This window comes from Bos indicus, chromosome 10, assembly GCF_029378745.1.
Source record: "Bos indicus isolate NIAB-ARS_2022 breed Sahiwal x Tharparkar chromosome 10, NIAB-ARS_B.indTharparkar_mat_pri_1.0, whole genome shotgun sequence".
Classification (NCBI taxonomy): Eukaryota; Metazoa; Chordata; class Mammalia; order Artiodactyla; family Bovidae; genus Bos; species Bos indicus.
This window is the reverse complement of record NC_091769.1, coordinates 79,342,698-79,364,193: the sequence shown is the minus strand read 5'-3', so window position 1 is coordinate 79,364,193 and position 21,496 is coordinate 79,342,698. Positions and strand designations below refer to the sequence as shown.

Here is a 21,496-nt window from a genome sequence, read left to right as displayed (position 1 = left end):
TCCATGGAGTCACAAAGAGCTGGATACAACTGAGCGACTGACACTTTTCACTTTCATGGGACTTATCACAGTGCACTGCTACTAACAGATGCAGACTTGGCTACGCAAAGAGCTCAACAAATGTTTGTTGAATCAAAGGTCAGTGAATTCAGTCTAATAAAAATAAGGGCCCAGGAGATATACATCACCAAATCATTTCCCCTTGAACAGTCATATGTATCTTAATGTGTGGGGAGTCTTCAGTATTGGGCTGCCAAGGAAACATTTCAGAATGAACTCCATAGGCAAACCATATAATCAACGGAAACAGGAATTTCCCCCCACTAACCATGGAAACCCACAGAGTGCAGGAAAAGGCTTTGTAATTGTTAACACATGACACTTAATGGGAAAGAGACCTGATGAAACCAGCTCTGCCTTGCTCACTACATTATAAATTATCCAAGCGCAGAGGGTGAATCTTTTATTCACCAACACATGCCCAGAACCCAGTATAAAGACTATGCTTAAATTGACAAACACCTGCTGAGTGAATGACTGCATGAGCAAGCCCATATTTGAGCTCAGCCCAAATAAGAGGCTGAGCGCATACTTGAGGGGTCGCACTGCTGCCCAGGGACCACTCCTGAAAGCATGTCACTCCGGTCACCTGCTCCCCGAAAGTGCTTTCAGCTCAGGGCAGGCAGGTACCTGGTCCAACTATCTTCTGAGAACTGAAAGCTAACAGCCGGAATGTGAATTGAGGAAATCAGGATAGTCACACAGTGCAATGATTATGAAGACGACGGCCAGGTGCCAACTGATACCTAACCTCTGCGCATCAGGGTCATGCCGGCGGCCGCGGTTACAGCAGCATCACGGCCCCCAGCAACTCGTGACTTCCGAGTCGGAGCGTCTTCCGCGCCGAACTACAACCCCCGGCATGCACTGCAGCTCCCCCAACCCTTGCCGGAAGGCGGGGCCCAGGAAAGAGGCGGCCACGTCGCCCGGCCCGCGGGTGCCCAGGTTTTCCTTCCGCCATCGGGCTTCCCCCCAGCCTCGGACTGAGTATTTCCGGGGTTCCGAGACTGCCGCTCGCGCCAAAGCGCTGCCACCCCTTCAGGAGTCTCCCGGGCGACGGAGCCAGACTAACTTTCTGTCAGGCTTTGGCGCCCGGCGCGCCGTCAGTGACGGCATGCAGGGGGTGGGCATTCCGGCCCGGGAGGACCCCGCCGCGGCCCCGGAAGCGCCTCGTCTTGGGCGACTGTGGCGGCGGTCGCCGTGATGCCTGCGGGGCTAGGCGGCTGACGGCGGAATAGGAGCGGGCCCTGGGCCCGGAATCTCGGCGCCCGCTGCTCGAGAGCGGCCTGCGCCATGGCCACCTCCGCCGCCTCCTCGGAGCATTTCGAGAAACTGCACGAGATCTTCCGCGGCCTCCATGAAGACCTACGAGGGGTGCCGGAGCGGCTCCTGGGGATGGCAGGGACAGGTGAGGTGGGGGCGGGATGAGCCAACGAGAACAGCGCTCCGCTAGCACCGGGAGGAAGAGCCCCCACCTCCTTCCCAGACCCACTCTCTCGTCTCCTCGCTTGGCAACCTCAGACACGCCCCCTAGGGCTGGCTGAGTCCCGGCGTCCAGAATCTCCGTGCTGCCACTTAGGTACCCAGGAATCCACCGCGGAGTGTCATCTCTCTCTTGAATCCCCTGTAACCTTCAGAGTTCGCTCGTTTCATTTTCACTGTGGCAAGATGGGCATGAGAGACCTTAGACCTGTGACCCTTAAATCTGTAAACTGAGTATAATTGGTTTTCTTTGTGGCTCTCAATATTTTGTTTTTCCCGCTTGAAAGTATTCTCCAGAGACCCATAGTTTTCACCAGATTGGCAAAGGACCTGTAGCACAAAAAGGGTTAAGAACCCAAAGCCATCATAACTTTTGAGGCTGGTGTAAATAACCAGCCTTGGGGGCGGGTAGGGGTTGAGGGAGGGATTGGTCTTTAAAATAAGGATGGTGGCCTTCAGGTGCTATCCTTTTATGACCTCTGCTTAGACCTTCCTGGCTCTTGATTTCATAATGCAGTGTGCTGCAAGCTTGACTTGGGGGAGCTAAGAGTTTTCTGGTTGAATCTGTATAGGAAGGTCTGTCATAGTAGTAGATCTTGATGGCAAGGCCGATGAGACTTCCATTGCTTTTACTGAAGCATGGAAGCTTGAGTGTTTGCTCTGAGAGTTACCCAAGGTCACATGAATTGAATGACTCTGGTGAGAATGAAACTCATACTTTTGTTTAACATATACTTATTAAGGAGGCTGCTGTGCACTAGGTACTGTCTAGATGCTGGTAATATTGCAAATTGCTGTGAAAAGACTTACAGATCTCTGTTCTTACGGGTCGATGATGATATATAAATATTAGGAAGTGGTGTTAAGGGCCATACAGGAAAATAAAGCAGGGCAAGGAATGGGTAAGCCCTAATTGTAGATTGGGTGGCTGTGAAAGGCCTCTTTGAGGAGGTCGCGTTTGAGCAGAGACTTGAAGTAAGGGAGTGAACCATGCAAAAATCTGGGAGAAATAAGTTTCAGGAGGACAGAATAGTACTCTAATAGTCCTTAAGCAGAAGTGAGTTTGGTATGCTGTAGGAAGAGCTAGAGGGCCAGTGTGTTCAGGGTGGAATGAGCAAAGGAAATACTAGTAGTAGATAAGGTTTTAAAGGGCCAGATTGTGTGGGGCCACGTGAACCATGGAGAGGGATTTGCATCTTTATCTAAATACAGTGACTTGAAGTTAAAGGCTACAGAACAGGAGAGTGATTAGATCTGATTTACATGGTTGAAAAATAGATCATTTTTTTCAGCCTGGTGTTGATTTAAATTTTGCAAGATTTGTTTCTGTAAGGGTGTGCTTGTGGTTTAGTTGCTAAGTGGTGTCTGACTCTTTCCAACTGCATGGACTGTAGTCCACCAGACTCCTCTGTCCATGGCATTTCCCAGATTGGAGTGGGTTGCCATTTCCTTCTCCAGGGGATCTTCCCAACCCAGGGATTGAAACCCCTGCATTGTAGGCAGCTTCTTTAACCAACTGAGCCATCAGGGAAGGGTAAATAATGCCAAAGGATATTCTGTTTCCAAAAATACAAAACTTAGTTGTATTCACTTTTGTCATCTACCTGAACTTCTAATTGCTGCAAAGAGGACAATCAAAAAGGTGTGAATTTCTACCCAAGTACAAAATACTCTCAACACAAGTTGCTGGTAACCCGTAGTTGTTCAGTGGGTAAGTATGTATAGTATTTGCATATCCCCAGGTTATAAGAATTTCAACAGCCTTCAGTCTCTTTATTCACTGCTTTGTTTACGTTCCTCAGTAAATATTTGTTGAATAAGTTGGATTTAATTAAGCAAACATACTGGGGTGTCATCTCTGAATCCTTTTTTTCTTCTGAGACGACTTCATAGGCTTTCCAAAGCTTTCCTATCATGAATTATTAAGCACTGAATAATATATTAATACATAACACATCCCTTGCATTTAGCTTATGCTCTGTAATTGAATTCAGTATTTTCAATGAACATCTGTCAAGAATTATGTATCACTCAGTATCCTGGGTCTGGGGAGTTCTATGGTTCTTGCCTTAAATGGGAGCAGATTTCCAAAGTGTGTGATAAGTCCTAAGATAGTTTTGAGACCGTGACAGAAAGGCTAACATGGCCGTAGGGGAGTTCTCCTTCCTTCTCAGAAAGGAGAACTTCTGAGTGTAAAGGGTTGACTGGGAGTTTGCCTGAGAGGGGAAATGAGAAGAGACAACAAAGGAAGGGGAAAAAAAAAAGTCAAATATTCAGAACTATGACTGAAACTTAAGATGTGTATGGGAGATCAGTAGTAGATGAGATAAATAAGACACAGCCAGACCCTTCAGTTCAGTTCAGTTCAGTCACTCAGTCGTGTCCGACTCTTTGCGACCCCATGAATTGCAGCACGCCAGGCTTCCCTGTCCATCACCAACTTCCGGAGTTCACCCAAACTCAAGTCCATCGAGTCGGTGATGCCATCCAGCCATCTCATCCTCTGTCGTCCCCTTCTCCTCCTGCCCCCAATCCCTCCCAGCATCAGAGTCTTTTCCAATGAGTCAACTCTTCGCATGAGGTGGCCAAAGTACTGGAGTTTCAGCTTTAGCATCAGTCCTTCCAAAGAACACCCAGGACTGATCTCCTTTAGGATGGACTGGTTGGATCTCCTTGCAGTCCAAGGGACTCTCAAGAGTCTTCTCCAACAGCACAGTTCAAAAGCATCAATTCTTCGGCACTCAGCTTTCTAAACAGTCCAACTCTCACATCCATACATGACCACTGGAAAAACTATAGCCTCGACTAGACGGACCTTTGTTGGCAAAGTAATGTCTCTGCTTTTTAATATGCTGTCTAGGTTGGTCATAATTTTCCTTCCAAGGAGTAAGCATCTTTTAATTTCATGGCTGCAGTCACCATCTGCAGTGATTTTGGAGCCCCAAAAAATAAAGTCTGAAACTGTTTCCACTAAGGGACCTAAATATCACATTAAGACACCTAAACTTGATATGGAGAATCAATAAAGGATTTTAAATTCTTTTAAAGGCCAGCCCATGTTGATACCAAAGGCAGAAAATATCACAAGAAAAGAAAATTACAGGCCACTATCCTGATGAACACAGATGCAAAAATCCTGAACAAAATACAGATTCTAAAATAAAATCGGACCATATGATTGTATTTTAGGAGAACGCTGGTGACTGAGTAGAGGTTGAAAGAGAGGCACAAAAATATGCTGGGGACCATACATTGGTGGATTTTTTTTCTGAGCTGTCTTTTCCATTCCATTGAGCTTTGAATCTGTTTTAATGCCAGTTACCATACTGTTTTCATTACTATAGCTTTATAATATACAGTTAACCCTTGAATACCAGCCTTCTGTGTAACTGAAAATCCTAGTGTAGCTTATTGTCCCTCCTATCCAAGGTTCCTCAGTATCTGCAGATTCAGCCAACCACAGATTATATGGTACTATAGAATTTACTGTTGAAAAAAATGTTTGTATAGGGGACCTGCCCAATTAATACTCTTGTTCAACGGTGAGCTGTAGTTTGAAATCAGAAAGCATGATGCCTCCAGCTTTGTTCTTTTTCAAGATTGCTTTGACTAATTGCGGTCTCTTGTTGTTCCATACAAATATTTGGATTGTTTGTTCTGGTTTTATGGAAAATGCCCTTTGTTTTGCTAATATTTTGTTGAGGATTTTTGCATCAGGGATATTGGCCTGTAATCTTCTTTTCTTGTGATGTTCTCTGGTTTTGGTATCGATGTAGTGCTGGCCTCATAAAAGACTTTGGAAGCGTTCCCTCCTCTTCTGTTGTAAGCTCTATATTTTGTCTGTTTTGTTACTTGTATATTCTAAGCACCTAGATGGAGAAGGATATGGCAACCCACACCAGTACTCTTGCCTGGAAAATACCATGGACAGAGAAGCCTGGTGTAGGCTACAGTCCATAGGGTCGAAGCGAGTCAGACATGACTGAAGCGACTTAGCACTCAAGCACCTAGAACAATGCCTAGTACATACTTGGTGCTCTATAAATATTTGTTGAATGGTTGTATAAATATTGTGAATTGTTGGGAAGAAAATAGTAACTATCAATATATAATTAAATGTTGAAACTGAAGGTGATTTTATTTACCACGTTTTCCATATTGTCATCACTTTTAAAATCAATGTATACACCTATTTTTAAAAAGGATAGGATTAACAGACACAGTGTGTCCTACTTTAGGAGGTTTGTATGGAAGTGACAGTCCACTAGCATTTGTGATACTTATTAATTCATTATTACTTTAAACACCCACAACAATAATTTGTAGTCTTAGTTTTGCAGCATCTGAAGAGGTCTCTCCACATATCTCAGGCTGCTGTAAATTCTTATCCAGTTAATACAGTAAATACCTGTAGTCATGATTTCTCGTTTTAGTTTCGTAGCACCTGAAGGCATCTCTCCACATGTTGTAATGAACATTGTAAAATTATTCGTTTTTCGCTTTAATTCACTTAAGTTTCAGTTGCTATACACGAAACTCCACTATTTTGGAAACCAGAAAAAATGATAACTATGGAGGACGATATGTAGCAGGTTGGTAAACACAATTACTCACTGACTGCAGAATTTTAATTTTTCCAACACTTCATATTCTTTAAATTTAGTTTTCGCTTAGTTCTTCTTACCTGGGAATTTACTTTAAAAAACACTGGTAGTCACTATTTATTGAACCCTTAATGAGCTTAGCATTTGCTGCATGTTTGTTATGTGTGTTGTATTTTTCAGACAACTATACAGGTTAGTGGTGTTATATTTCTTATTTATAATTGAGGAACCAAGCTTAGAGGGATCTGATGCTTTAATTTCCTTTATGGTGTGAGATCAGGTTAACCATGAGGTCTGCAGAGAATGTAGGTCCTAGAAGTGCCACAAGGGGGCACCAAAAGCACTAATCACAAATTTTAAAGATCTGGTGAAACTGAAGTTATTTCCACAGTTCTAATGGACCAAGACGGAGAAGGCAATGGCAACCCACTCCAGTACTCTTGCCTGGAAAATCCCATGGACGGAGGAGCCTGGTAGGCTGCAGTAAGTGGGGTCACTAAGAGTCGGACATGACTGAGCGACTTCACTTTGCCTGTTCACTTTCATGCATTGGAGGAAGAAATGGCAACCCACTCCAGTGTTCTTGCCTGGAGAATCCCAGGGACGGCAGGGCCTGGTGGGCTGCTGTCTCTGGGGTCGCAGAGTCTTACACGACTGAAGTGACTTAGCAGCAGCAACAGTGGACCAAGATGAGTCATTCTGGGGCTATGAAAATTCAAACCGCCGACAAGTGGCTCAGCTGGTAAAGAATCCACCTGCAGTGGGGAAGACCTGGGTTCATCTCTGGATTGAGAAGATCCCCTGGAGAAGGGAAAGGCTACCCACTGCAGTATTCTGGCCTGGAGAATTCTATGGCCTGTATAGTCCATGGGGTCACAAAGAGTCGGACATGACTGAGCTACCTTCTTTTCTTTTTCTACAAGATGGAGAGGCTGCCACCTTGGTTGAGATGAGGTGGGCTTCCTCTAGCGCTTTCAGAGCTTGGTGTTTCATTTTATTCCATGTCTGAGACATTGTGCTGCCATGCACCTAGTTCGCCAAACATTCGGCTTCAGAGTGAGTCACTCACATGTGAATGGTTTGGAAAGACATGAGGGATCAGAAATAGTGTTATTTAGAGTAGCTCATTCTTTCTGAGTTTCCGGTGTCCATTCTACCTGGTATCAGTCCTGCTGTTTTGTAGTTGATTGTAGTGTTAATTCTAGCTCCCTAAAAAATGAAGAGATTTGAAAAGATTATACCTGTGTACCTTGGGAGCATGAAAGTACCCCTCAGTGCCATAGTGTACATGGTGTACAGTGCCACAGATAGGAGACTTGCATTCTGTAACTAGTGTTCTAGTTACATCTGCTCTTTTCTATGGCCTTGGGGAAGACAGTTTCTTCAGGCTCTGGTTTCCTCAACTATAAAATGAGGTTAGACTAGATGACTTCTGAGGGCCATCTTAGCTCTTAACATTGATTAATTTCACAATTTTGAGCAAAGCATAAAGGAACAGGTATTGATACCTCTCAGTTGGGTAGGGGTTCCATCTCTTGAATCTTTAAAAGTATACAGGCTGTAGAGCACTCATAGGAGAATATATGTCTTATGAAATCAGAGAGTAGAGTATTCCAAAAAGACTGAGAATAACAGAATCACGCAGGGAAGTTAGTGAAAGGATCAAGACTGTGGACTGCCTTGCCGCCCCCGTACCCCAATTCTTATTATACAGCTGCATTCTTTGAATTATTCTAGAATTTGTCTCTTAGGAAAGTAGATATTCATATCCTTTAACAAAGATTAAACGAGGAGAACTTAGGACTAACAGAGATGTAGAAAAATCTAGGACCAGAATGCACTTATAGAATACTGTCATCTTGGATCAGAAGTGAGTGAGTGTGCTTGAGTGTGGAGATGTGCCTCTTTAGAGGAGTGGTGACACGCAACAGTTTTGTGAATGCTCATTATAAAATAATATGATAGCTCTCCATGGAAGTAGCCATTCTTGATTGCAGATATTTCACTGCTGATGGGTGGAAACACAGCCCACTCAAGGATAATAAGGCTGCTTTGGCACTTCCCTGCTGGCTCAGACAGGGAGATCTGCCTGCAGTGTGAGAGACCCAGGTTCAATCCCTGTGTCAGGGACGATCCCCTGGAGAAGGGAATGGCTACCCACTCCAGTGTTCTTGCCTGGAGAATTCCATGAGCAGGAGAGCCTGATGGGCTACAGTCTATGGGGTTGCAAAGAACAGCTAACACTTTGACTCGTGGTGGTAATTTCATGGTGGTTATCTCATGGTTGGTCAAGAGGTAGGCCTTTTGCTTTGCCTGAACTTTCTCCTTTTGGGGGGAGGGGGGCGGTGCGTTGTGAGCAGTGTGTGGTTGAAAGGTTGTTGTTGAATCACGCGAATACACCAGGATTCTTGGCCCCCGGAGGAGAAGAATTCAATCCGGGGCCAGACACGAGGCTTGATCGCTCAGAGCTTTTGTGTAATAAAGTTTTATTGAAGTATAAAGGAGATAGAGAAAGCTTCTGACATAGGCATCAGAAGGGGGCAGAAAGAGTACCCCCCTGCTAGTCTTTAGCTGGATGTTATATAGTCACTAGCAGTCTGTTAATGAAAGAAAGGAATGTCTTAAAATTCAGAATGGCACCAGGCCCCTCACCCATAAGATGTATTTTGGGATAATCTTGGCACCAAATGGTTTATCCTGGGCCATAAAATGATTAACTTGAGTATTGAAGAAGGGCAGACCACCATACAAATAGTTTCATTTACATAGATTAGGGGAACAATATCCATACTGGTTTGTCAAGTAGGTTCTGGGCCAAGAGGCGGAACCGACTTGGAGACAGAGTTTGGGGTAAAGGCATAGTACGTTAGCATAGCTTAAGACAAACATTTCCATAAGAAAAAGGCATTGGTTATCTCTAGGCTCCAGAATAGCTAACTTCAGGCGAAACCGGGTGTCATTATGGCAACACAGTATTTTAAGAGAAACCTCCCTTTAAATTTGTATAGAGAAGGAAAAAATATTGCTAGTTTGTTTCCTCCTGCCGCTTAAGAGAGATAAAAATGTCTGACATTTGCAGGCTATTTCCTCTATTTGGAGACCCCTGGCCTTCCTGCCTGTTACCCTCTCATGGTGAAAACTAGTTCACCTGGAATACGTATTAAGGGAATGCGCATGACAATGAATTCAGCTTAGTAAAGGGTGGATTGTCACTTGACTCTTGCAGGCAATAACAGTGTCTAAGAAGCACCCTACCAGGTTTAGAGCTCTAGAACCTATGGGATGTATAAAAGAAAAAGTAAATTTCTCTACGCAGAGGGAGATTGAGCTCAAGTTGAGACTATAGAATATATATAGCCAAGTGATTTACATTAAAAAGTAGTGGACAGCCAACATGCTAGATGCTATGTGATTAACACAATATAAATCTATATAAAGCGTGACAGTGGTGTTACTTCCAACATGGGATTGGGTTTGAAAGTCAAGGTGTGAGATGAAAATCAGGGTAAACAAAGTTATCCAAGAAAATCTTAGGACAGCATGTTAAGTACCCGTGTGCCATCCCTTCATAAGCCTTACTCTGCTGTTTTCTTGGCATTGGTAAAGATTGCTCTTACTTCAGTTGATGGCAGTGCCGGCTTGTATTTGGAAATGACACTGAGTGAAAAACACACAGACTGTCCTCATACATGCTACAGTGTGGAGGAACCTTGAAGGTTTTATGCTACGTGAGATAAGTCAAACACGAAAGACAAATACTGTATGATTCCTCTTATATGGGGTGCTTGGAGTAGTCACATTCATAGACACAGAAAGCAGAATCGTGGTTACCAGAGTCTGAGGGGAGGGCATATAGGGAGTTAGTGTTTACTGGGTGGAGAGTTTCAGTTTGGGATGACGCAGAGGTTCTATAGATGGATAGCGGTGATGGTTGCCCAACATTGTGAATGTACTTCATGCCACTTAACTGTACACTTAAAATGGCCAAAATGGTCAGTTTTATGTTATATGTATTTTACCACAATTAAAAAAAAAGTATCCCAGATTGTGAATGTAATCCCAAAAGATGAATTCAAAAAATATTATAAGAAGTGACAGTTTTGTGGTAATAAGTAGATTATGTGTAGATTTCCAGGGAGAACATTCATTTTGCTGTATACATTTGAAAAAAAACAAACTCCTCATAAATAGGGCTAATTTTTGCTTCTTAGGTGTGATTTGCCTCCTCATTTCCTGGCTGAGGAAGGAGGTTAGGTCCCAAAAAGATGAAGAGAATTATCCGGGCTTACATGTTGAGTTAGGCCCAAAGCTAAGACCAAAACCTAAGCCCATTTTCTCCCCAGCACTTCCCCCCATCCAAAGTTTACCAGGTACTCCCTTCATCATTGTGGTGTGTCTAAGCACCATTTTTACTGTAATTATTTCCTTTATCGGAGAAGGCAATGGCACCCCACTCCAGTACTCTTGCCTGGAAAATCCCATGGATGGAGGAGGCTGGTAGGCTGCAGTAAGTGGGGTCGCTAAGAGTCGGACACGACTGAGCGACTTCATTTTCACTTTTCACTTTCATGCATTGGAGAAGGAAATGGCAACCCACTCCAGTGTTCTTGCCTGGAGAATCCCAGGGACGGGGGAGCCTGGTGGGCTGCTGTCTATGGGGTCGCACAGAGTTGGACATGACTGAAGTGACTTAGCAGCAGCAGTAGCAGTATTTCCTTTATATCAGTATTTCATGTAAAATGCATTTATTTAACATATAAAGTTCCTTTAAAAGGACATTTTATATCACTGTCTTAGATGGAAAATCTGTGGAACCTAGCTATATGATCAGAAAAACTACAATGAAGACAAAAGAATGCTGATTTAGTTAGATGTCCTTGCTTTGGGGCTAAAGCCTGTTCTATTTTTTTAAAGAGGACATTAGTAGTTTTTAGGTATTAAAGACTTACTAGAACTAAAATGACAGGATGCAAAGGATTGAACAAGGAATGACAATTTCCCCTGTGTGAGTCAATGGTATTTTACATCATTTCCTATACCGCTGCCAGTGGGTATGGCTAAGAAACTTGTGCTGTATGCCTTGCAGGCTCTCCAGAGAGCAAAGTAGGTGGGCTTTGAATATATTTGGCAGAAAAGCAGTGGATAAGGGTTAATGTAGAAATGTGATTTACCATGGGGATGAAGATTTCAGAGAACTGGTATTGTTAAACATTCTTATTGATCAAACCGTGCCTGGTCCCTTTGTTAGGGTCCGTGAAAAAAGATTGACAATAATTTAGACCTGTTTTCTTTCTTAGTAGGAATGCTCTTGGTCTTTGGGGCCAGATCATTGTTACGCAGGACTGTCCCTAGCATAGGTACTCTTGTTCCCTGGGCACTTAAATGCCAGTGGTAATACCATCCACCACCTCCCCACCCCATCCCCACTACTACCCCCTCCCCCACTCCCCGTTAATTGTGGTAACTAGTTACCTTACTTTTCTAAGTGTCTTTTAGGAGTGATTAAGTACTGTAGGGTACCCCCAGGAAGGGAATGGGGAGTATATTCTAAGCAGAGGATATGTCCTCTACAAATAAATGTTTGGAAGCAGGATTGAGTATTTAAAACTCATCTATCTTTTCCAGAAGAGAAGAAGAAGTTGATTAGAGATTTCGATGAAAAGCAACAGGAAGCAAATGAAACGGTGAGAACAGGAACAAGTTCTTATTTCCTCTTCCTGTTTGTTGGTCTTTGCCAGAAGTAATGCTTATGACATTATGATCACAGATTTAACTGTTCCCGTCTGTTGACCTTAGTTTTGATTAGTTCTTACTAAATGAGGCCAGTTGATGGGGATGGGTATTGAGTAAAACTTGAACACTCCCCCGAAGTGAGTCCTTGATAAAACATTGCTGATACAATAAGGACATTCTCCTTTTACAAGGGTGGACTTTTGAAAGCACATTTTAAAAGCTGGCCATTAAGATAACTTATTCTCCTTGTTAAACTTACTGTCACAGAAAATGGACCTCAGAGGTGGTTCCTACTCACATTGCCTTGTTTTAAAAAATAGAAGGTTTTGGTACCTTGGGCAAGGCATGCATGGTCAGGATGAGTTCTCAGTCAGGACCCAAAGCTTATCAGAAGTTGGTTCAGGTTGCTAAGCAGTTTAAGAACTGCTTCTCATTTAACCTGTGACTTTTCTTAAAAAAAAAAAAAAAAAAGGCAAGTTTTGCTCTTACCTTTTAGAAGTAAGGGTCCTCTGTCTTCATTACACTGTGCTCTAGCTTTAGCAAACCCTTTTAGGAGGCTGGAGCTAAAATCTCGGTCTCTGGTAGCACTCCAAAGAAATAGTTGCCTCTAGTATCTGCTACCCCAGAGTAGACTGAAGAATTCTTTTTAAGCCACAGAACTTTATTGTTTGTTGAAGAATAACTCCTTTATTCCAATGAAGTTTTTAGAAGTTAAGCCCATCTGCATCCTTTTTTCTGCTCTGCATGTATTTGAAGAAGGATCAACCTATCAGACTGTGGAAACTATCACCTTCAAAATGGGAGTACCAGAAACTTTTCTAATACCTTTGCATTACTGGGCATAAATCTGTGATATCTGTTACAGAGCTAGGCCTCTTTTTCAGTTAACATCTTGGTAGCATTTTCTAAAGTTAACTAGTCCTACTCTAGCCATCCAAAGCAGAAGAAAATGACTCATGGCCTCTTACAAATGAGTCTGTGTGTTACAATTTACTTGTCCCAGAAAAATGGAAAGGATTTGGACCCCTGGTTTTTCTGACATGGACACAAACAGTTGATTTTCAGGAGGAGGAAGGGAAGAACCTTGATGCCATACCCCTAATTATTTTTAGTACAGTAGGTCCTTAAGTGCTTCGTGATAGCACTTGGACCATAACAGGCTAAGAACTTGGTATACTGAAAAGAGTATGAAGATCTGGAATCCTGACTTATGTAATCTTGAACAGGTTTCTTCGAGTCTCATATATGAAGTAAAACTATTTCCTACCTTTTTGATCTGTTGTGAGGATTAAATGAGAAAATATATGTCAAAATGTTTAATAAGCTATAAGGTACTTGTTAGTTTTCTCACTTATTCATCACATACTTTTTGAAGGCCTGTTCTGTGCCTGCTGGGCACTATGCCAAGCACTCAGTAATGAAGTGAAGGTGTCACATGTGGTCCCTGCCCTCCTGGGCCACATTTTGAGTATTTATTTAGGATGGCTTGTGGTTTGATTAGTCCAAACTAGACATATTACCCATATGAGAGAGAATAGAAGCAGGCCGTCTACTCACTACTTTCTGCCTTCCTAGCTGGCAGAAATGGAAGAGGAACTGCGTTATGCACCCCTATCTTTTCGTAACCCTATGATGTCTAAGCTGCGAACCTACCGGAAGGACCTTGCCAAACTCCATCGGGAAGTGAGAAGTACGCCTTTGACAGCCACTCCTGGGGCCCGAGGAGACATGAAATATGGCACATACGCTGTGGAGAACGAGCATATGGTGAGCATCAGCTGTCTTCCCTGTGGGTCTGTGGCACAGTGATTAACAGAATTGTGGAGTACAGTTGATGTTATCAGTTGCATACTTGACTGGTTTTTTCCATCTTATCTTCTTTCTTGCATCCAATTTCCCTTCTCCCCTTGGGTGCCTGCCTCTACTGAATTTAATGCAGACCATTCCAAACAATTTACCTGTTTAGATTTTTTTGTATCCTTTATGTATAAAACAGTGCTTGATGGGTAGTGGTGATATGCAGGCGTTACCTATTCATGTTACACCTGGACTCTGTAGTCTGACTCACTAATCCAGTTTCTTTCTCACATATCCCCCCAGAGTTCAGTTAGGATTTTAACTTATCAGAGCATTGTTACAAAAGTAACCCACACTTTTCCTTACATTTGTATCAATGGTCCAATAGCCCAGATACAGTAGAGAAAGCAGGATGTTCCTCAAAAAAGGGGGGCTGACACCTTACTCATCATAATAGAAAGTGAGCCAGACTGCCTCTCTAGCCTACAGTGTTCTCATTTATAAAATTAGACTACTAAATTGAAAATGTGTATTCTCAAACTGTCTAAAGAAGCTAGATAGGTAAAGGAGAAAAGGTTCACAAAGATTAAATTTCATGTGTTACATTTGGGATTATGCTCCACAGCACAAAGTAGAAATGGCCTGTCTGGTAATGTGGGAGAGAAGTGGAAGGGGACCCACTAGTGTAGACTGTATGGATGTAGAAAGGGTGATGACACAGTGTTAAACAAATCCTGTTTCATGAAGCATCCTAAACGTAGTTTGAGATATTCACATGATACTGGCCTGACATTCCTGATGTGAAAACTAGAGTTTTTGAGAATGATATAAAATTTTCAAAGGAGAGTGGGAAAACACACGCAAGGAGCACTTGTTAAAAGTGAGATGAAAGGTGTACAGTGACTTTGGTCATCTGTGACCCAAAAAGCCCCAAAAAACAAAACGGGGGAAGATAATTCCAAGCAATAATTTTTCTTTAAAATTATTAGTTTCAGAAATTATAAAAACAATATAGGTATATAAACTACTTTCAGTAGAATTACTGTTCCAAATCTGGGGTTGATTCATGTGACCTTACTGTCTCTGCCTCCTCTTTCTTAAGCCCAATCATTTGAAAATCCTCATCTTCTATGTTTAAAAATGTTGTTTTCCTGCTGCCTTTAAGCCAGTGTAAACTGGAGTTCATTTCAGCCTCATTCAGTGGTTTCCTCACTTGTCTGTGCTATATATGAAGTGAAAAAGCCTTCTTGTTGCTTCTGATCTGGAAACACACCTTTCGGCTTCTTAATGGTGGTATCGAGTGCTAATGGTCACCTGCTCAGTAAATAGGCCTTGTGAGCTGACCCCTTTTCCAGAGTTGGTGCACATGTATGCTCGGAAGAGCTGAGAACTTAGAGCTGCCTCCATTTCTGTCAGTAGTTATTTCTGGCCTGACAAAGGCTGCTTCGGTCTTCATGCCTCCTGTGCTTAGGAATAGGTGGAATAATACTTCGGTGGAGTTTCAGAAATAGTGCGCTTTACTTGGCCCCGGATACTACCTCCCTTGAGAGCAAATCACCAGTGTAACAACTTCAGGATTTGTTTTCTGTTTGGCCTGAGGCGAAATTCTTTGGATGCTTACCAAGGGTGTAGCTACTTTTTTCCAGAGAGTAGTAGTCTCACACTTTTAAGTGATTTCTATGTGTGCTGAAAACGAATAGCTTATTCATGGTCACTCAGTACCAATCAGTGGGAACTTTCAGTGAATTACACTATTTCTAAGGCTGTAGAGTTTAGTTGGTTTGCCCTATCAAAATGATAGGATGTATGAATTTTTAGGTAGCTCCTGCATCCCAGATCTGGGCCATTGCCTCTCAGATGTTGCTAGTCCAGGAAGCACATGAGTCAGTTCAGATTCGTCAGGAGCACAAGGAAGATGCTCTGGTGTATTGAATCCTCTCCTTGCCTCACTTAAGTGCAACAAGCAGTGGACTGGGAGGTATTGTGATCCTAGATTGAATCCCAGGTTCTCTTGTAGTCTGATTCATTAGCATCTTTGATTGTCTTACAAGTATGAAAATTATTGCCCACTATATCCCTTCTTATAAATTCATTTATAACGAAAGAAGTCTAACAATTCCCTTTCATACTCCTGTCAGAATCGGCTACAGTCTCAAAGGGCATTGCTTCTGCAAGGCACTGACAGCCTGAATCGGGCCACCCAGAGTATTGAGCGTTCTCATCGTATTGCTGCAGAGACTGACCAGATTGGCTCAGAAATCATAGAAGAGCTGGGGGAGCAACGTGACCAGTTGGAACGTACCAAGAGTAGAGTAAGTCTGGGTGGATAGAAGGGCAAGAATGGGGAAAGTAAGTGGGCCCATTACACCCTGATGCTTTGCTGCTGTCAGAAGCAACCGCAGTTCCAAATTCAGGGTATGATTTTTTAGGTTCTTATGCTTTTCTCTGTTCGTAATTTGCTTGACTAAAACATATCCCTTGGAAGTAATTTTACTTGTAAGATTTAGAGGTCACTGGGCAGGGGGACTGCGATTGCAGAAAACCCAGTTTCTACATTTAGTGAAGATTGTCAAATAGGATTGTAGCCATACCATCCTTTTATTAGGTCCTATATTAGGTCCTGTATTATGAACTAAATTTCTGTTTCTCACACATCTAGTAGAACACCTGCTATTCTTATGAAAGCAACATTTGCTTTAAAAGATTCTAAGCTTTCCTGTCATTTAGAGCCAAGGCTATTTTCCACGTGTCATAAAATAGTACTACTGACAATTTATAGAGGTTTAATCCTGGACTCTTCTTAACCTAAGGTAAGGGAGATCATGGGCTTCCCTGATGGCTCAGTGGTAAAGAATCCGCCTGCAGTGTAGGAGACAGAGGTTCAATCCCTGGGTTGAGAAGATCCCCTGGAGTAGGAAATAGCAACCCACTCCAGTATTCTTGCCTAGGAAGTCCCATGGACAGAGGACGTGGCTGGCTACAGTCCATGGGATCACAGAGTCAAATATGACTGAGCAATTAACACTACTACTACTACAAACTAAGGGAGATGACTGTGAGAAAACAAAATACTTAGGCCAAATGATGACTGTACTGTGGCCTCTAATCTACTATCACTTATCACTCTAAGGGGCTCTGAAAAACAACTTATTTCTTCCTTTCTGTACCATCTGCAAAGGAATGGTAAAAACTGCCAGTGGAATGCTGTATTAAGAACATGAGGTAGATAAATGAAACACAGATACTATGGGCAAGACTTAGATACGAGAAAGTCATCTCAAATCCCCACACTGAGCCCTTATTTTCCCACCTTAATAGCCGTAATTCTCCACTCTTAAAATCAAGTCAGAATGATTTTGACAACTTAAAATCAAGTCAGGTATCACCCTCCTCAGTGAAAATTCACAGTAAAGTACTGAATTCAAGGTAAACTGCAGAGAAAGCAGCTTGTTTGCAGATTGCATGGTTTGTTTTTACTTTTGAACTTACTAGATGGATTAGTTGAATTTTAAAGCTGAGGAATGAGCTGAGAGATCAACTTACCAAGGCCACTGGTGAACAGGAACAGATGGCAGGTGGCATCTGTTGAAATATCCTCCAGCTATATAGGTTAGTAACAGGCAACCAAAAGGGGGGAAAAAAGGCTTTTAAAAAAAGATTAATTCCTTTCATAATTCAATATAAGTATCTCTTAAAGGGTAAAGAAAAAAGGAAAAAGAACCAGATCTCAAAAGTGGTAATCCACCAGGCTACAAAAACAAACATTAGCTCAGGAGGCTGTCCTGGAGTTTGGGCTGATGAAATTCACATCTTAAGTTGCTCAGAGTTACTTCAGTTACTGGCAAGATACACTCGAAGACTTTGTGTTGTGTAGCCACAGTGAAGGATTAGCTCAGTCCCAGAGGTCTCCTCACAGCAGCCTTGGGATACAATCATTCCTAGGCCTATTGACAAGTATTAAAGTATCTTGTCCTTTCCAGTTTCTTCTACTTACAGAGGCCATCATTTAAATTGATTTGATTTCTGGGAGTTTTTCAACATAAAGCCTTTAACACCGTCAGTTTACTAATGTTCAGTTCTACAGTGTGTACTTCTGTGAGAAGAGGGAAATAATTGCTATTTTCTCTTCTCAGCTGGTAAATACAAGTGAAAACTTGAGCAAAAGTCGGAAGATTCTCCGCTCAATGTCCAGAAAGTAAGTTTCAAAAATTAGTCACAATTAATTTCTCTTAATTCTAATCTTTCATCTGAGAATGTCAAAGCTTTAAACCATGACTTGCAAAGGTACTGATAGAACAGAAGAAATAAAGAATATCACATAGTTAAGTATCCCAGAAAAAAATCCATTGTTGGAAGTATATATGCTGCTCTGATTCGGAGCAGTGGAAAACTGGTCCACCGGAAGGACTTTTCATGCCAGTTTACATTCCTTAGAGAAGACAGCACATGAGAACAGAGCTTGATATTCCTGGAAATAAATTTGTAAAAACTTAATTAGAAAACTTTTCACTGCTTTGGCTTTGTACTTGATTTTGGCTCTGCTTGCCCTTTATGGGAGTCAGCCATTATTTGGGAGTTCTGTCTTGTTAGCAAGGAGTTGATTTGAGAAAAAACCCCTTAGGTAAATGCTAACAGCAGCAGAACCATGGGCAGAAGGGAAGTATTGACACTGAGGCTGAATTTGGGGGGTAAGTCGGTGTAGGTAGTATGAGTGAAACCATAACCAAGTCATGGAACTAGCAAGAGAGTGAGATTTTCCAAAACAGTGGTAAGTTCCTTGTGGAGCAGGAGAAAATGTCTGATTTTGATTCTTTGTGTTAAAGAGTATAGGAGCTTCAGAAAAATTTCTACCTTTATAGAGAAAGGCAAAAAGTTGAGAAGACATTGAAAGGCACTCCCAGCTTCTAGTTACTTATCCTAAAGCAGGACCACCTCCTGTACTCAAGCTGGACTTGGACACTGGGGTCTCCCACCGCCCCTTCTCCTAATGTGTCCTCACAGCTGTAGTATGTGGTCAGGGCAGCTATAGATGGTTAGATAGTGAGCTTCTACTTTGAAATCTGATTTAACTGATTTAAAAAATGGTATACTTTTTCACATGTTTATTTAATATTTTTCTAATTAGCCCATCATAGAAAAACTACTTTTAAAGTGAAGTACTAATTACTATTTGAAGACATTTTAGAAAAAAACATTTGTATGTTTTGGTATCTTATTGCCCCGGTTTTCAATATTTCTGTGAGGTAGATAGTAGTAATTATTTACAAGGTTACTAAGTGGCTACATGATCGAACAAAAATTCAGTCTGCCTCACAGTATCCTGCCTTGGCCCCAGGTCGAACTCCTCAGTATTAAGAATGGAAAGAAATAAGGTTACCCAGACTTCTGACTACATCCCACTTTGCTTCTCTTTGTAGAGTGACAACCAACAAGCTGCTGCTTTCCATCGTCATCTTACTGGAGCTAGCCATTCTGGGAGGCCTGGTTTATTACAAATTCTTTCGCAGGCATTAAACCTCCTATAGGGAAGGGGTTGTGGACCAGAACTGTGACTCTGTGAATGAATGGCGTTAGAGGTGTGGAAAAAATCTTATTGCTGCTGTGAACTAGTGGTTCAAGAAGGCACTGTGTAGCCAGACTGTGGGTGGAGGGAGGAAGACAGAAGACCACTGAAATGTGAAGGAACAGCAATAAGACCAGTATGATATACCAAGGTAATAAATGTCATTTATTTGACTTAAGTTTACATAGCGCTCCAACATATTAATACCCTGTGAGCGTCAAAAAACCAAATACAGTACAGTACTATTATCGGTCACCAAAATGAAAGGGAAGGAAACTGTACAATTGTGAGAATGCACAAATGTTCTCATTAAGGCAGTATTGACCCAGATGATCATTCAGTATCTGTCACCACAAACGCCTCACGGCTCTGGAATGCCCACTGTGACACACGTGTCAACAAACAGTATTCCCTAAATTCTTACACGTTCTTCACTCTCTGATTCATCTGGTGAGCTGGGAGTTGGAAGTTGGTCGTAGACAATATGCCCTCCCTCCCTCGTCTGCCCGAAACTCGAAGCAATGACGTCCACTGCCAGGCTGGCTGTAGCCTTGGCCTCCTCCTCTGACACGGCCAACCGAGGATTGACTTCAACGAGGTCCAGGGCCGAGAGCAACCCTGAAAACACAAAGCAGGACAACAAGAAAACTTGCTAGCTGCTCCTTTCAGTGAGGGTCGTCCCACCTGGGTAGAACACACCAAGGTGAAAGGGTCATGTTCTACTAGAAAATTACCCACTGTCAGGAAGGCCCTTACCCCTCATCCTCTTGGGCATGAATTTAAGTTAGAAACACTGGTAATGCCGGGGCAGGATTGAGAGAAACCTTTAAAGCAATTAAGTCAGTTATCCCTGTGTAATGAATGTAACAGGCATGGCTGACAGGCTTTCTGGTTAGGATGAGCAAGGTCGGGGTGAGGGGTAAACAGGGGTGGCAGTAGGAGTTTCCAGTCTAGTTGGGAAAATGTATCATTTCCAGTATTTCCAGGGACCTGCCAGATGCCTGCCTGTAGTTGTGTGATGAGATCTCTCACGTCTCACTAGCCAGCACTCTATTCCCACTTCTGAACTCTGGCGCTGTGTAGCTTTTAAGGCACCGTGTGTCCTAAAGTATAGCTGTTACTGCATACCTTACTCTCACCCCTGCAAGTTTGAACTCTCAGGACAGGCTCCATGTATGACACAGTTCTTAGGTCTCCCTTCAGACGGATGTAGTATCTTGCACTTGGTCATATTTAGTTTGGACTCCAGTTACCTTCTGTGAGGGTCTGGGTACTTGTGCCAAAGGGTTTGAGGCGGGAAGATTAGACCATAAAAGAACCTATCTAGCCCAGCCCTCTGCCCCTCCCCATCAACATATATATCCCCTACTTCTGGGGTGTTTATTTTTAGTTGGTTATTCTGGATGAAGTTAATCTACCTCCTTTAAGAGTCACTAGAAGAAACTAGATTGGAGGATACAAGTATCTGAATATTTAGGGTGGCCATAAAGCCTGGATACATGGATGAATATACCTAATGACTTATGGATATCCCATTTTAGTACATGTACCTTCACTGCTAGTACATCGGCACAGTGTGCCGTCCCTTAGCAATGCGGAGTTCAGTGCGCCGTGCAGAACTACAGTGAGAGGTGTGTCCACCAGCTCCTGCACATGCATCTGTATCCAATCTCCACCTACTAAATGTGGACCTTTTACATAGCCCAGAAGTAAATCAAGAGGGTACAAACTGTTAAAAACATACTACCTATATTTCTAGACTACTGCCACCTTGTGGATTAAGCAAACTGCTTTATCTAGTTGATAGTCTCAGGACAGACAGCCTTTTGGAATAGAATAACACTGCAGCAGGGGAGGGATGGACAGGGTATAACCACTGCCCCCATCTAAGAGCTAGAGGTTACTAATCTCTGCTCTAAGTGGTGTCAGTGGGAACCTGAATGGAGAACTGAATTTCCAGGTTCACTGGCCAAGGACAGCTGACAGTGTCTCAGTTGTAGGTCTGAGAATAAGATTTTCTGGTCCCATCAAATCTGATTGACAAGCATTCTTCTTTATGTAGTGCCTAAGGTTCTGGTAGGCTCCAGAGCCAGGGAGACCATTTCTCAACTTCCATATCCCATCCCAGATAGTCAAGGGTTTCTTGTAGTCCTCGACTTTTCAGTCTGGGGTCTCTATGCCATTTCAACCCCAATTTCATGAGGTGGTATTGAAGTACCATGCAGTAATTGTTTAAACTTTACAATGAGAGGTCATT

General features: G+C 42.6%; 2 protein-coding genes across 2 annotated transcripts in view; one reads left to right on the top strand and one right to left on the bottom strand.

Annotated features, from left to right (window-relative positions):
- Window positions 1-1,068: 1,068 nt before the first annotated feature.
- On the top strand, window positions 1,069-19,422 carry VTI1B (vesicle transport through interaction with t-SNAREs 1B). The gene is made up of 6 exons (XM_019969099.2): window positions 1,069-1,468; window positions 11,772-11,830; window positions 13,455-13,646; window positions 15,815-15,988; window positions 17,810-17,871; window positions 19,094-19,422. Exons 1-6 carry the CDS (start codon window positions 1,354-1,356, stop codon window positions 19,188-19,190), a joined length of 699 nt encoding a protein of 232 aa, XP_019824658.1. The 5' UTR covers window positions 1,069-1,353; the 3' UTR covers window positions 19,191-19,422.
- ARG2 (arginase 2) overlaps window positions 19,384-21,496 on the bottom strand; it is a 34,985-nt gene continuing 32,872 nt past the window's right edge. The window contains exon 8 of the mRNA XM_070797752.1: window positions 19,384-19,857. Within this exon, the coding sequence (XP_070653853.1) occupies window positions 19,652-19,857 (206 nt within the window). The 3' untranslated portion in view covers window positions 19,384-19,651. The remainder of the gene's footprint in view (window positions 19,858-21,496) is intronic.

Coding starts and splice junctions, on each gene's coding strand:
- VTI1B (XM_019969099.2), top strand. CDS start 1,354: ATGGCCACCTCCGCCGCCTCCTCGGAGCATTTCGAGAAACTGCACGAG. Junction 1,469..11,771: donor CCTGGGGATGGCAGGGACAG/GTGAGGTGGGGG, acceptor TATCTTTTCCAG/AAGAGAAGAAGAAGTTGATT. Junction 13,647..15,814: donor CTGTGGAGAACGAGCATATG/GTGAGCATCAGC, acceptor TACTCCTGTCAG/AATCGGCTACAGTCTCAAAG.